Genomic DNA, 16,047 nt, shown 5'->3' with positions numbered 1-16,047 from the left:
TTAGGTACCTAATGTACCTCTTTACTATGTACATCCCACATTCAATTAGATGATCAATATTACATAATCTCACTCACCTTAGTTGCATACTATTAACATGTATCCGTACTAAGATACAGAAATACAGAAATAACCTCAGCAACTACAACTACGACATCATTCCTCAATTAACATCAAATACAATCATGAATTAAGAAATATTTATAAAAATAGGTAGGTAATCAACATAACCAATACCTCATAAGTGACCCAAACCTGCACTTATACAAAATTAACAAATAATAAATAAGATATGACCGCGCTCACTACAATTGAATACAGGTTACAGCTATATACTCGTAGAGAAGATAGGGGCGGCCGTTAAAAATGAGATAAATGAAATGTATAGGCATCTATGTTAGCCAGGCCTGGATTGCCTGTCGTCTTTATACACCGTTTCGTGGCCACATTATGCCATGGTAACACCGTTGGTGGTCAACTTTTTCTCTGTCGTCTCGAATAGATACTACTAGGTGGGCTCTTTACTTCTAAATCTGTATCCCATCCCCATTCTCATCCTTCACCACCACTCCCCCGAGCCATTATTTCCCATCCCGTCCGTAATTTAGTAATTTAGTATACGGAAGGTCCGCGATACCCTGAATATCCATTCTGTTGCCCGTAGCTATCACCATACCCGCCCCCTACGTTCGGTTGTTGCCCCGCGGGAGCCGCACTTTGCTCTTGACTTCTCATCGGTAAGCTGGGCGTTAAGGGTCTGCTGGTGTACGAAAGGCTTAATGGTGAGTAGGTATCAGATGGCTCGACTGCGACGCCGATATATGGATCCGGTGAAGGGGAGCGGCGGTCAAGCGGCTGCTTGGAGTCTGATACAGAATTGGTATATGTGATGGTGATTCTAGTCTCATTGGTTTTCGAGCGGTCTAGGAGTAAAGAGTTACGTGCGTCCAAAGGCGTCAAGGTGTCCATATCACGCTGGTATTGTTCTGCAATGTGTTAGAATATTGTTCCTAGTTTCACCTCCTAGGGAAGGCTGGTATTGTTTAACTTACCCATCTCCTTTCTGCGCTTGCGGTGAGGGTTTTGCTTGCAGCATGCTATAATTGCATTCCATGCGATGAGAATTGCGAGAGTTCCTGCAAGACCCGATTGTATGGCAATCAGAACGACACCGGCAACTGTCTGCGTGGTTTGGGCGATGCCGAATTCTTCGACGAAGAGGAGAACGCAGACGATTGAAAGAACGCGCACAACCGCAATAGCAATGTTGATCACATTGCCAGATTTCCGCTCGAATGGTTTACTCCAGACCAACAAAGCCAACATTGACCCTTCGACGATTAAAAGACAGATTGACTGTGCCATACCATGACCATCGGTGGCGGCGAGGACGCAACCTTTGGCAAACATGTACGCAATGACTGGCACGAAGATCCACCAGTAATCTTTCCTATACGATTCGTAGAAGAGTGAGTACTTAACCCAGTGCTCCTTATCCTCGTAGAGACCCGACGTGTCTCCCTCGCTGTTCTTGAGCTTATGTGCGATACTCCAGATCCTCCAAGAGAAGAAAGCTAGAATGGCAGTAAATAGGATAAGAGTAACAGCGGCAAGTGCCTGGGCAGCCCAAGAATCGCCATGTGTGAATTGGAACACACAATATAGAACCCAGATGCTGTAAAGAACCAGAATGAGGGACGTGATAGCACGAGCAATCGAACCCCAATAATGCTTGCGGAAACCAGTCAAAGACTCAGGAAAGTGGCCATATAGGGACCAAGCCTCGAGGATAACCTTCACCAGCAAGATACCGACGACAATAACAGCAACGACGATGGCGACGATCAATAAAAGCGTCATAAACGTGTTGGACTGCGGTACAGATAATTGCTGAGCGTATCCTTGAATACCCGAGACAGCCGCACGGATCGTCGCCTCGGTACTCGTCGCTGTTTCTCCGTCGGTGCCCGTTGCGTTAACCGACGTATCGACATCACGAATAGCAAGGTGAACCGCTTCCGCCATGGAACGACCGAAGAGCGATCCCTTCCCGTTCGCAGTTGTGCCGTCGGGGTAAACGAGAGTAGCTTTCTGAAGGAATTCAACACTGTCCCTGGTTAAGTTTCCACCTGTCATTCCTCGAAAGTTGTCGATAGAGACTTGCATCTGTCTCCATGGGATGATGCCCGTTGAGAAGCCGAAGTTCTTCGTGAAGCTACGGTAAACCTGTGGCGTCTGGACAGACATCATACCGTTCATGGCGAAACCTTGGAAAATGCCGAACATTTCCATGAAACTCGGGCTCATGGTACCTCCAGCTCCGCCAGCCGCACCAGCTCCTCCCGCTGCACTGATGGCTCCAGCACCACCCATCAACAGAGCTGCTCCCGCTACGCCGGCGGCGATATACGAGACTGCGGGTACGTCGGTCGTCTTGCCATTCGTTACTTGGGCCTGGACACAGGCAATTTCTGCTCCGGTATCTAAGGTCTTAAGCTTTAACGTCGCCTGGGCTGCTATGTCGGGTACCTGAAAAGCAACAGCAGGAATGACACCAGCATATTGAGGAGGTATCGCCTGAGTACCTCTTGCAGTAAAGACACCGGCCGGAGCTGTTCTTCCATTAGCATTATAATTTTTGAAAAGAAAAAGAAAAAGAAAAATCGGCGAGGCTCGATAAGCATACCAGGACACAATTCATCGACGAATGTGGTCTCATTGCAAGGATTAAAAGCGTTTGTGTAAACATCTTGCCCGTACGCGGATACGGAGAGCCATGCCGTTACATTTTGTCGTTTGTCGCTCGTGCCTACAATATCGAAAACCACGAGCTTGTCGGCATTATTATAAGAAATTTCCACCTTTTGGACCCTAATGCTGCTATTCTCCTCACAATTGTTGAATCCATTTGTCACTAAAACATCGCTACTCAGGACTCCGCTGGCAAGTGCCGTTGCCCATATGGCCGCTCGCCGGATATTCCACCTCGAATTCGATATCGCCATGCTGATCGGATTTTGTCTATATCGTAGAATAACCCAAGGAAATCGTGAGTCCACTGGGAAATGGAAACTGTTCGTTATCTATATGTATGTTGCCTGTGTAGACGCCTGCCCAGCTGTGTGAAAAAAAATCAATCGCTAGATGCTGCCTGGGTATACCACGGCGTAGATAGCCGTTTTGATGAGCCTATTAAAAAATCTGTATCGCTTGCAAAAATGAACCGGATCGAAGAAAAGGCGTTCGTCCGGGGTATATGATGACTGGTGATCTTGTTGGATGAATAACCGTCTTAGGAGTTTAATGTAGTTACATAGAAATGGTGTACGATAAACAGCACAATACCAAGGAGATGGTCTTGTTGCCTAAAGAAAAAGCATTCAAATAAAATATGGCCAAGGATCAACCCGTGGCAAGAATAGAAAATCGGCAACAAGACGTTCTCCGAAGAAAGAGTGAAAGGATAGGATAGCAGGACCCAGGACCGTTCCTAGATATGGAAGACGAACGGGCCTGGGACGCGTTGTCAACGATGACGAGAAGGTTGACGATAATATGTGAGAGAGAGTCGGCGTCGGCGTCGGCGCATATATGAAACGAGTTCTTACTTAGAGCAGTAAACGAGTGTGGGTGAAAATAATCACTAAAAGACAACTTTGAAAGCAGAAGGTTGTATAGGGCGCCAAAAAGGAAAGACTGTGAAGGTCAAAGCAGGTTGGTTGGTGAGAAGAAGCCAAGCTCAGAAGATGCACCTCCGTTCCACGACCCCTGATGAGATCTCTTCTTGATGAAAAGAAGGGACCGGTTGACTGGCTGCGCGTATATCCCCTGTCCAAGTTGAACATTCGAGGCTAATACCCAATACCCCAGTCCAGCTACCCCCTGTCGGAGCCATCATCGTGGAGCCCGGCGCAAAAGGTGCGACAGGGGGCTTGAGAAGACTAACCTGGTTAGGTCGAGATAATCCACATGAAACCGACCTCCTTAGAACATCATTGGACGTCCGGCAAGCTCCACGGCCGACTAAGCCGGATTTAGGAGCTAGATGTAAGCCATCTTGGAATTTCGAAACATGATGAGAAGAAGTTGGTAAATGAGTAACGCTACACTCCCTCAAACGACGACTGCCGTAGTGTAATCTAGTAGCGTGGCGGTCCGTCCACTGAGTAAATATATATTTAACATGTATTTACTTAGGTTAGGTAGGTATCCGTATGAAAAGCATATATCTAATTAGTATATAGTAGGTTAGGTACCTATAGTTATCAAAAGGGAAGCAAGAGATATTTGTGCATTAGATTATACATATGCAGAACATTAATAAAGTAAGTGATAGGTACATACATACATATAAGGAGGTAGGCATGATCATAGAGGGGCTCTCATTTACTCGACCAAGAACAAAGTAATTCCAGTTTGAGATTGAGACGAAGAATTTGGTTGGTCAAAAAAGGAAAAGCCAAGGGAGGAAATTAAAGTCATTGGCTAGAAATTGTTAGGTCATCTCCAGAATTGCTTGTGAGAATGAACCGCCACCAGGGGGGACGTTGTCAGTGCAGGGGGTCTCAACTTCGGCTTCCATCAGAATTCCAAGCCACGTTCAAAACAGGAGTTATTCTATCAGTGCTCAAAATACGATGTCTTACATAGTGTGTACATGTGTACATACAAACGCATAACTAAAGAAAAGGGGAAAACACTTTTTCCAAGTTTATTCTTCTTTTCTTCTTCTTATTCTTCTCGGCGTCATGTATAAGTTAAACCCAACACGAGAATGATCTGCAATTATGTTGCCATTCTTTAATTTTAGAATTATTCACTCCGGGATCTTGATATTATGTATAGGTTCATCTTATTATTGAACCCTAGCGATCTAATATGACGACGAACCGTCTATCCTAGACCTTGGCCATACAGGAGGGACATGGTATATTGAGTACATAATTTAATGTTATTATGCATGTCTTCAACACCAACCCCCGTGTCGCACGATGATGCCCAAAGGGAGCTTCAAAAGAATCCAACAGCCTACTACTTTATATATTTATATATATTCTTAGGTTAGGACAACGCCTTCATATATTCGAGTCATTCTTCCTTCAATATGTATTTGATCCTTTTTACAATCTACTAACTGCAAGAGGCGTCTTATATGTTATAAAACGGCGCAGTTATTAAACTACTATATTAAGGCTAGCTGCACTAGTTAGCCGTACCGCTAGAGGCGCTATTACAAGAGTAGTGAATACATGCATATAATAACTGCAATCCCCCACAGGAACCACCGTGGGTCCTAAATCAGATTCGAGTTTAATCACTGTCGTGTTTAAGCTTAAGTTTTCAGCATAGAAACATAATATCAGTGGGCATATTGAAATTAATGTTACTATTATTTCTGAGTCGTGACTCGAAAAGATGAACCTCCTGAAGCTAGCAAAGTTTTCTCATACATTTGAGACGCAAGGGAGAACCGTATCTTTCACGAATAAATATTCTTAAGTACAACACATTTAAATAAAGTAGGTTGCGACTGAAGGGTAAGCTAATGAAATTGATAATAAGAACAACTCATAACATGTGAGACCCGCCTGTCTAGATAATGTACCTAAGGTACAGAGGCCTCCAGCCTTCACAAAAATTTTCTACATATCAAAATCTTAAGCAAACCCATATTCAAAGGTACGAATCGAGGTATCTGAATTGTGAATGAAACGTCTATTGAAAATCTAGAAGAAAGCACACCAAACCACCCAACCCCAATGACACGAAAGAAAAGAAAAGCGCTTCTCATCAGGTCAGACATTTGTGTGCATTCCGCTACTGTCATATATCTCAAAAGGTTCATCAATAGTCCATCCATCCATCCATCCATCCATCCATCCATCCATCCATCCATCATATCATATCGTACTGAACGACATCCGTAAATCTTTTCTATCACTGGACGCAGCCCAAATAAAACAGAGACAACTTTCGTCCAACTATGCATGTTCCACATATATAAGATATAACGTAGGATAAGTGATAATCGAGAAAAAATAGTCTGGAAGCCATTTGGGCGGCTAGACTTCTGCTAGAAAATGAAAATATATAAGTATTGTCCAAATAAAGCCGTATAATATTGTAAGTTTCGCATGGAATTTTCTTAATACACCCAAGATCATCTTAGGGCGTCTTAAAAACTCCAGCTTGAGGGTATCTGTTATAAAGAGGCATCGCGAAGCATATTGCAAAACAGGAATAGGTTCATCATTCACGAGTTGTAAAAGTTGTTTTGGCCTTGGTGAGGTGAGCGATGATAAGGCGAAACGGAGCCTCCATGGTTGGAATACTGCTCGACCGGTTGGATATTACCAGCTGCAAGGTTGCTATAGCATAAAGACCCGGCAGACTCTTGAATTCCTAGAGGATCGAATTGAGGAAATGGTTCTAATCCATCTTGCTGAGATTGCAAATTCACGTAGGAATTTAGAGACTGGTCATATGACGATATTGTGGTGACGGGTACCGTATGGTACGGAGGTTGGGATGGTTGAGGGTTGTTATAATTGGGCATCATCATACTAGGCCCCTGATTAGGCGTCATTTCGTTATACGACTGCGCTATCGAGTGTGGGTTGTAGTAGTCACTTTGTAGGGGGTTTCGTACGGGCATCCGGACTACGTTATAATTGAAGCCATCTTGGGAATACCCCGTCGGCCCTGTTGGCATTGGAACGGAAATCGGCGTGTTGCAACTCTCTGGACTAAAGCTTGGATGCTCTTGTTTTACTGGGGGTATTGGAAAATTAGGGCGTGGCGGATCCTGCACGGGGCTGATGATTGTATCTGCGTCAAGTTCTTTCCTGCCGACAACTTCTAAGACGGGAAGGCTGAGGTGCTCCATATGTTTTGCTAAATGAACCGTAAGTTTTTTCCAAGTCGGGAATGTCTTTCGACAGAACCGGCAAGGCTCGTTAGATGGCTTATCTGACGTGTCAACGTGGCACGACTCTACTCTCGACCACGTGCGGTCACCACCGCCAGCCTTCTTGATGGCAGCTTTCGTCTTAATTTTTGGCTCTGCGAATTTATGCTCACGAACGAGATGCTGTAAGAAATTGTCACGTCTGTAGCAGATATGTCGGCAGTCGTCAACGTCGCATGTCCACCACTCGAGATGACGATGACCTTCATTTTCATGACGGACCCAGTCAGCTTTTCTTTTGAACATCTTAGGATTGGGGCATTTCTCCCAGGTGCATGTGAACGGCTGAACATCCTCGTGGACGTGCTTGGTCCAGTCAGAAGGTTTCTGGAACTTTTTACTCGTGAAGCATAGTTGGCACTCAAACTCTGCCGGGAGGGACGAAGTCGGAGGCATGGGGATACCTTGTGGGAAGCTTTCCGAGCTAATACCACCTTCGAGTGGCGTGGTGTCGCCGTCGGACGAATCTGGTCGAGCTGATAGGGGGTCAAGACCTCGCTCGTTGCCTCTGCCATCTAGAGGAACAGCTGACCCACCAAGATCAATGCATTGTGTTCCACTATGGCAATTTTGCTGTCGAACCTGATTTAGATGCTTGATTTTCGCGGTCTGAAGTTGCTTATAGCGTATAACCATCTGATGCGCAATGCGGTCGGCTAGCCATCCATTCTCACTTGGAAGACCAGGATTTTGATCAAATACATGTTCTCGGAAACCCACGAAAGTTGGTTCGATGTGTCTCGATTTGTTCAACTCGGTCTTTATGTCCGCGTCGTCAAACCCTTCGTCATCTTCATCTTCATCATCGTCGTCATCCTGTTCTATTGTCGATCGCGTCCCCGCTAGTGCAGCAACTGGTGGACCACCTTGCTTTTTCAACATCCCCACGAGATTTGGGTGTGAGAAGTATTCCGGATTAGAGCTCTTCGGAAGCTCCGTCTTACTCCTCGGCCTCCTGAGAGTATTTTTAACGGAGGGTATACTGAGAGCTCCAAATGAACTCTTCGGCGAAGTCACCGATGCACTAATTGAACCGCTCCGAACGTGAGCTGTCCCGATTGAAGCAGCTCCTGTAGCCATTCCGAGCAATGCGGTATTTAAACTAGGAGGCTGCTTCTTAGTAATGCCCCAACTAGAGGTACGCGACGGCGGCGCCAACGTATCTTTAGACTCTCGACGTTCACGTTCTCCAGTATCCTCTGGTGGTACTTCACTAGCATTGCTTCCTTTACGCTTCAACAACTGGCTGGTGCTAGGCTTCCGTACAAGGCTAGGAATTCTTTTCATGAAACCCGGCCGGCGACTGTGTCCACTAATGGATAGTTTCTTAAAGAAATTTCCGCTGAGAATTTCCTCCATGTCCACGATGCTAGGTAGGCTTCGCCGGCGCGTCCCCCAGGTAGCTGCTCTCGAGACAATTGAGTCGGTATCCTGGCATTGCCGGTTGAACCTTTCGATAGCAGCTTGTGATGTTGCAGGCTGATAGTGGGTGCCAGATTGAATAGCATGAATTGTCGGCGTATCCCCCCAAGTAGGGAACTGTCGCATCATATCAATATCAGCGTGCGTAATAGGCCCACCTGGTCCGTTGACATTAAAATATGTCTGATTATGAATGTAATTGTTCTCAGTTGTATCTCCTAGAGGAATTTCGGTGGAAGGTATATTATCATCTCCCGAATCCTGTCCACCAGCAAGCCTTTCCTGACTATCTGAGACGTTGCTCGGGTTACCAGCCGATCGGGAGACCCATTTAAAAACCTCTTTGTTCTTCTCTGCGCGTTCCCTTTGGGTAGCTTGCTGATTAGGACTTGGGATCTCCTCGGAAGGACGGTTTCCTGGGGCAAGGCCTCGATACCCTCCGGCAGGCTGTGGTAACCAGTTACCCTGTGCATCTCGTAACACTGTGGTCTCGTGGGTATTCTCGCTGGTCAAATCCCCGGCTATGCTTTGTGAAACGTGCACAGTCCGAGGACTTTCGGCGCCCGCAATAAAGGACCTCTCTACACCTTGTATTGGAGCTTCTGCATCCCTGTTCCACATGGAAACGGTAACGCGGGGACTTTGGGTAGCCATAGCAAGCGTAGTCGGCGCAAGACTATCATCACTCGAGAAACTACCGTCGTTCGTATCAGGTGTTAGCTGAGGCGCAGATTGATTCGAATCGATGGAGCTGGTAAAGGGCTGAACTTGATTTGCGAAATGCTGATAGTCAGTGGAATCCGCCAAGCCAACACTGGTGTCTATACCACCACCAAAAGTTGATGTAGATGGTACGGCAGGCGTTTGATGAGGACTCAGAGGATATATAGCATCTCTAGTAACAGTGTTTTGGATGGGTACATGGGTTATGGGTTCCTGAATACTGTCGAACCCTTCGAGGAATTGAGGCAATGTATCTTGGGTGTCGTTGAAGTCAACCCCAAGAAATGGGTCATCAAATTCGCTACTGAACTCGCTCGGCTGGTAGAAATCGGTGGAGACGGTGTCCGCGGGGGTGTTGAGATTAGCTATAGGTGAGGCGGAGTTACTTTGAACGTGGGAGGAATACGGTGACAATAGATGAGATTCAATAGGCGTGACGGGGCACTTTTGGTTGTTATGATTGTAATTGTAGTTATAGCTATGGTGAGTATCGCGGGGGGGTTGCTGTGTGCGATCATTGAGGTGATCGCGAAGGTCGAGCGACGCAGGCGAAACTGTGTATCCCGCACTCATGGTCATAGCTGGGGTAAGGATAGGTGGGCGATCCAGGGTTAGTATATATTAGGATAACGTATAATACTGGAACCGCACAGCTCTTGATAGACTTTGTCAAGGGGAAACCATGTTCCTCCTATACTATAAGCAGCGGGCGCGACAATTGTGAAGATGGCTGAGCCAGAGCCTTGCGATCTCAATGCAACGAATGTCTTTAGGACCAACTATCTTCAGCTATTTCATGGGGTAATTGACGATATACGGAAAAGAGAAGGTATGATATCTAGGATGACGGATCTAGTTCTCGGTTGAATATCAAAAGACTTGATTCAGAAATTAGAAGAGGATCTAGTAGAGTCGTTGGTTACAATGCTGAGAGGGATGTTAAGTCGGCAAGCCGATACAGCGGCGGCGGCGCTTAAGGTGAGTGGAGTTGAACGGAAATCGGCGCCAAAATGGAAATACCCCCAGCTTAGCGCGACCTCTTTTCTCCGCCTAAGACAATCTGATCGAAACCTGTGCCGATGGAGTTGCAAGGGGGCCGTGCAAAAGTACAAGGGGAGCAGGGGGGGGGAAGATGACGGAAACTGGTGATCGAAGGCTTAAGAATCTAGTATTTCAGTGGACGGGGGGGGAACTGTAGACTGGACACTGGACACTGAATACGGATAAAGGGGCAGAGAAGTTGGGAGATGGAGGATGAGGTGACCTGAGATGGGCAGTACACTTGTCTATGTCGATGGGCAAAGTCGACAAGGCAATTTTCTCGCGAATCGATACATTGATGATAGGGCTCGCGCACTACTGCGGCTCCCCTTCGAAAGTATCTTGCGCCATTTGATTGGGTCCCTGTCCGTCATTTTGTCATGGCCAGCCAGTCGAGGCGTTCTGCCTATTGAGTGAGCAGGGGTTGTAAGGCACTCTTCGCTTCCTTCTCAGCCCCGAATAAGTCCAGGGCACCCCACTTGTGAGCCCACCATGTTGCATAGATGGCACATAGATGGCATAGATGGCATAGATGTATGTACACTCGACCAAACGAGATCGCAAGGCACTTCAGATGACAGACGGGTACTATGCAGGTGAGGCTTGTTGTAAGTTAAACTGCAAAATGATGACATTTGCTGACCCGAACTGCCGTGACCAATTCATACATATGGCGGTGCTCTGTGGAGCTTGTGGCAGTAACAGGTATGTAAAACATACCAACTAAAACATACCGAGATCTAAGACGGGCCATTTCCTTCGAGATTCTAGGTTGGTAGACATGGTGAACGTATACAGATGCTGCACGTCCAGGATGTGGGAGCCGAATCAAGATGTTACCCGCTGTTGCTCCAGCCGCATCGTAGGTTCTCATTAGGAAGAAAATCGGATATTCTCTAACTACTGTCTCGATCCTCTCATTGGGAGAGACAGAGGTGGTTAGCGAATGCTACTGTAGCACGAGCCGATATAGATACGGCCCGCTAGCTAAAACGTGAACATCCACGGTTGGTCGTATGGTATAGCAGACATATCCTTATCGCAATTATACCGTCTTAGTAGGTAGGCTTAGAGGAAATGGAAGAACTTCTTCGTGTTCCTTCAGCGTATATTATCAATTGAATATGATTTATTGACGTCCCTGCCTCGATAGCCTGCAGTAGCGTGAAATCCACGGCAGTCTATTGAGTGTATGTAGAATGCAGAGGGTATAGCACAGCCACGACTGCGCTGGCATATTTACCTAGAGGTAGAAAAGTGTGTAACAGGGTCAGGCAGAAGTGACCACAAACAGCATTGCCGGAGAGTTGTCTTCAATGTGTATGTAGAAGCGAGTATCACGGACGTGGAGACTAATTTCATCCATATTCCAGAGTCTTCGAAGTATAGTACTGGGTCTGTACGGGGATTTGGGATCTGGGACGTGGGTTGTGTCAAACGATAGAGATGCAACGATGCAAGCGCGTAGGTGCGTACGGAAACTAAGGAAAACCAAGAAAACAGAATAAGCTGCTATGTTGGTATTAAGTCGGTATTAAGTTACCTAAGTTAGTAATAAGCATGTCTGCTCCCGGCCAACAGTCAAAGGTTGAAGAACGGCACAGCGCTAAATCTGGTATTTTTAACCGCGCAACCGCGATGCAACACGGCCGTTTATAGAGAACTACCCCGATTCTGCAAAAAAATATCTTTGCATCTTTTACTTGCGTACTAAGTTTGCGAGTATCGCTGTGCCGCAAAGTTTGCATCATTGACGTATCAAACCCGTTAGGATTTTGGTTTAAAATCCAACAAGTTCCAAATTCGAAAAGTACCTAACCTACCTAAGCATTTGAAGTAAAGAACCAGAGAGAGTCACGTGTTTGCCTTATGACTTCCCGTAGTTCCCGTCCTAATCCGTACTTGTGGAAATATGGAGGTGGGGGGGCTTACATACACTAGTAACCCCTCCCCCCTTCCCCCCGCAACAACACCATTCGCCGGGCATTCTTAGGCAAGTCTCAACCGCCTAATAGTAACCTTTTTACGTGCCGTTTTTATGTACCATCGACGTCACGTAACCAAAAACACATTGATATTACTACAAGTAATGAAGATAAAAATAAAAATAATTCCAAGTTATACTGGGAAATATGTTTCAAGTAAGTTAATTCATTCCTCTTGCTACCCCAAGAAAGATACATGCCTGTCTTCCAATATGCAGGAAGATATTCTTATTAGTATCACCCTAAAATAACAAAATAATCCCACGCGACACTTCCCCCTAATATACCACTCCCCTGATATATCATATCATTGCATGTACGTGACTAGTTAGGTATTGACTTACCATGTTCTAGCCAAATCCAGAAGATCGTCTTCATCTTCGAATGCACCGCGCCCGTTCGGTCATTCTTACAACCCAAGAGTACGTCGAGCACTCCCATCTATCAACTAAACCTACCCATCTTTAAATTCCCCGGGTTGTGGCTCAACTCTACCCGACTAGATACCATATATAGCAGGTCTCAGTATTATGTAGCTACTCACATTAGAAACCCCGACTGCGAGTATGAGCCTCACGTGTACCTCGTAGATGACAGAAACTCATAACTAACTCTTAATTTCTCGCTCCTCACAGGCTAGTAGAGATCCGAGCTGCTCAGAGAACCTTTGAGGGGGCTTATATGCGGACTGCTCTCTCGCAGTTCAGTTTTGCTCTGATCATACTCAAGATTTTCACCTCAGAATTCTACGCCATAGGCGCTCTCTTCGCCGTTTATGGTGCGGCAGTCTTACTATGCTCCATATATCGTCGGTATCAGGGTAACACGCAGTTTTTCACCTCGACCGACAACGACGGCGAGATGAAAAATAAGTTCCGCACCAGCGGTAACAGCGTCCTGCTTCTCACCGCTCTAAGTATCGGAGCTTACGTTGGTCTAATGGTTCTAACTTGGCAACTGGAAGCGTGAAGAATGGTGACTGGAAACCTATAAAGTCTTAAAGCCTGAAACAGAACCCTAAATTATCTGCTAGCTATCATTTCTAATACGTTTTCAGGGTTAGTAACGTTTCTTGAAGTAGATAGTAGCCGACTTTTTGGTCGTTTCGGTGGGAGTATGCCAGACCGAGGTGTTGTACAATGGTGTAGGTAACATCAGCTTACGCAACTATTATGATGGAGCACACGACATATAAAATAATGGAGCATCCATACGGGATATTTATTATGCATCTGAGACATACTAGGCACAATGACGCCGAAGAGAATGTGCTCTATATCGCTGTGCAACGAGTAACGAGTAATCTCGCCAAACTCCTAGACATATCCAAGGTTTCTTACTGGCTACGACCTTTGCACCCCGGGTCAATGCCAATTATGTGGTAACAAGCGTAGATACAGTCAGATGATAATCGTTTGCGGTGCTTGCAGGTAGGTAATGTTCCATTTGGTACGTTTTAACATGTCGATCCGTCTAATTGGCATATTCACATTCAAGACGTCCCAGCGAATATTTTAAGCAGTTATCTACTGAGAGTGTTGATACTCCCAATTAAGTACATATAGTAGGTAAGAGTCCAGGAAACCAAATAACACACTCGTACCTTTTATCACCAAGAAAGCAAAACAGACCAGCCTCAGTAATACCCATCTCCCCGCATCCAAAAGCCAGTTTTGCGCGATCCGCCCTTCGCGAAAATTTCCAGTTACCTAGGCCATATTATATAAATGTATAGCTAACGAAGAGGGGAGAGCAATCAACGAATAGCAATAGCGCTAGATATTAGAGCGAAATGTGCTCTTTGGCACTCCGTAAAAAGTAAAGCCTTCGCCTAGCCTTAGGCACTTCTCCCCCTCCCCGACCCTAGGATCCGTAGCAAGCAGCTTACAAGTCGCGCCAGTGAACTGAGTACACGCTCCCAGCTAGAAGTATTCAAAGGATAGCCGGACGGGAAGCCGCATTGGTTACCGAATACTTGTGATCCCCTGTCCTTCGTGTCCTGCCAAACGCGAAAAGCCAAACGCTCCCCTGTGGTTCTTCCAGTTTCCTATATAAAAGATTCCTTTACCCATAATAAAAGATCTATTCTTCTTATATCCTATTCCTACATCAAATGGCATGTCCCGGTAAATTCCCGTGAGTAAGAGAGGGAACTATATGCCTGCCCGTCAGTCCGATATGTCCTTCGAAAGTAGCTGCACTTCACCCATGCGGAAAATCGACAATGAAATATTGGTGGGCACTTTCTTTTGTATCGGTTAGTCAATGCTTGATACCGCCGTTTGCGTATATGGATGGTGTGTATATTGCTTGGCTAGTCGAGGCCGATATGACAGTAGAATGAGTTCTTCGATGAGTCCCCGTCAAAGGGTTAGTTGTCGTTGACTTGGTCACACATGGTGTATATTTGTCGATCCCACCGTGCTATGAATATGCCACATATCCTTGCACCGGAGCAAGACCCGTTGCTCAGCCCTTTTCTGATTCGCATATTTTCCTTCGTGTTCCCGTCCCTTCCCTGTTTTATCCAGGCATTCTTCATATTTCAAAATAGGAAATGTCGATTTCGTCCACCAACATACAAAAGGGAATTTTAAATGATTTAAGTTATATGAGAAAGCCAACGCCAGACGACGGCAGAATGAAATGCTGCGGTGAAAAATACGCGGCCAGAAGATTGCGAGTTGTCTGATACTCCGCACCATGCCGCGATCGAGCTCTGGTCATCGTTGGCTATAGTAGACTCCTCCGACATGAGAGGGATTCTCGCTAGACGAGAGATGTGCTTCGGCGGGATGGCCATGGTTCTCATACCACCCACCATAGTCTTCGTTGGGTCTAGAGTATTGGTACTGCTGCTGCCATACATCATATGCTAGATGCGGCGTGGCACCAGCAGAAAGAGACCCCTGAGTGGCCAAGCTTGCTTCTGGCATGATGTTGGTCGCGCTCGGTGATTGCACCCGGTCGTATGGTCTTGTCGACGAAGAATCAAATTGTTCGGATTGATGGCTGTTGAATGACATCGATCTCGCTCCCGATGGGTACGGACGCCACGTGTCATCGAGATGCGTCTCGGTATCCATTCTATTTATCCCGAGTGAATTCGCCGACCATGTCGATAGTGATGGAGTCGTTGTGTGGGAGGTATATTGAGAGAATCCCGTAGTCTCGGAGACATCGTGGGGATAGGTTGCCCAAGGGGTGTTCGTGGCCCCCGACGTCGTTTCGGTGCTGTCATCCGCATCTGTCGACATCCAACCACTTGTCACTTGCCCATAGCTAAAGGACCGGCTGCTAGGTGTTGTCGATGGAACTTCTCTACTTGTTAGCAAACGGCTTATAGCCGTAGGGCCTCAAAGAAAGATTCATATTAAACATACTCCTAACAGAATAAGTCTCATCTTCACCAGTTTGTACTGGTTGTTGTCCTATATTTGGCATCGATGGCATTGCTGTAAGCTGGTGGTAGGCCGAATTCGGTTGCCCTTCCACGATATGACCCATTGCTGCTGCGGGAGATATGGTGGGTGACGCAGGGTTAGACCCAATTGATACTCTTCTTGGCCGATGTGTCATCGTGTGCGGTTGTGTTTGTGGATTTACTGCGGTATATGTGCAATCCTTTTTGAGATTGATGCAACTTTCACATCGGTTCAGGAGATCCTGCACCTCAGGCTTTTTACACCTGATCTTCCTTCTCCGGCAGTGTTCTATACCGAATTGCGCTTTAACACTCATACGAACTTCTCCTTGAGCTGGCCACTACTTGGCGCGATAACCACTTACCACATGCGACTGTTGATCGATGGTAGCCGAGCCTATTCCTCCTTCTCTCGTTGGGATGGCCAGGTAGCCCATGATCGGTTTCGTTTGCCCCCTACGGTCTCGAGTTAGGAGTCGAGATAG

The 16,047-nt window shown here is 46.3% G+C and overlaps 3 protein-coding genes across 3 annotated transcripts; 1 reads left to right on the top strand and 2 right to left on the bottom strand.

Annotated features, from left to right (window-relative positions):
* Nucleotides 1-612: 612 nt before the first annotated feature.
* Nucleotides 613-3,005, bottom strand: GL218_04164 (Flavin carrier protein 2; the record flags this gene model as incomplete). Its single annotated transcript, XM_033580749.1, has 3 exons — nucleotides 613-986; nucleotides 1,053-2,612; nucleotides 2,687-3,005. 3 exons carry the CDS (start codon nucleotides 3,003-3,005, stop codon nucleotides 613-615), a joined length of 2,253 nt encoding a protein of 750 aa, XP_033436371.1.
* A 3,248-nt stretch (nucleotides 3,006-6,253) lies between these two features.
* On the bottom strand, nucleotides 6,254-9,691 carry GL218_04163 (uncharacterized protein; the record flags this gene model as incomplete). Its single annotated transcript, XM_033580748.1, has 2 exons — nucleotides 6,254-8,915; nucleotides 8,967-9,691. 2 exons carry the CDS (start codon nucleotides 9,689-9,691, stop codon nucleotides 6,254-6,256), a joined length of 3,387 nt encoding a protein of 1,128 aa, XP_033436364.1.
* Nucleotides 9,692-12,285: 2,594 nt separating this feature from the next.
* GL218_04162 (uncharacterized protein) lies at nucleotides 12,286-13,107 on the top strand (the record flags this gene model as incomplete). The annotated part of the gene is made up of 3 exons (XM_033580747.1): nucleotides 12,286-12,294; nucleotides 12,493-12,560; nucleotides 12,774-13,107. The coding sequence occupies 3 exons, from the start codon at nucleotides 12,286-12,288 to the stop codon at nucleotides 13,105-13,107; spliced, it is 411 nt and encodes a 136-aa protein (XP_033436365.1).
* Nucleotides 13,108-16,047: the final 2,940 nt, after the last annotated feature.

The sequence above is a fragment of the Daldinia childiae genome (assembly GCF_008694065.1).
Source record: "Daldinia childiae strain JS-1345 chromosome Unknown Scaffold3, whole genome shotgun sequence".
In the NCBI taxonomy this organism is placed as follows: domain Eukaryota; kingdom Fungi; phylum Ascomycota; class Sordariomycetes; order Xylariales; family Hypoxylaceae; genus Daldinia; species Daldinia childiae.
The sequence above is the reverse complement of the archived record's forward strand: the minus strand, read 5'-3'. Positions and strand labels throughout refer to the sequence as shown.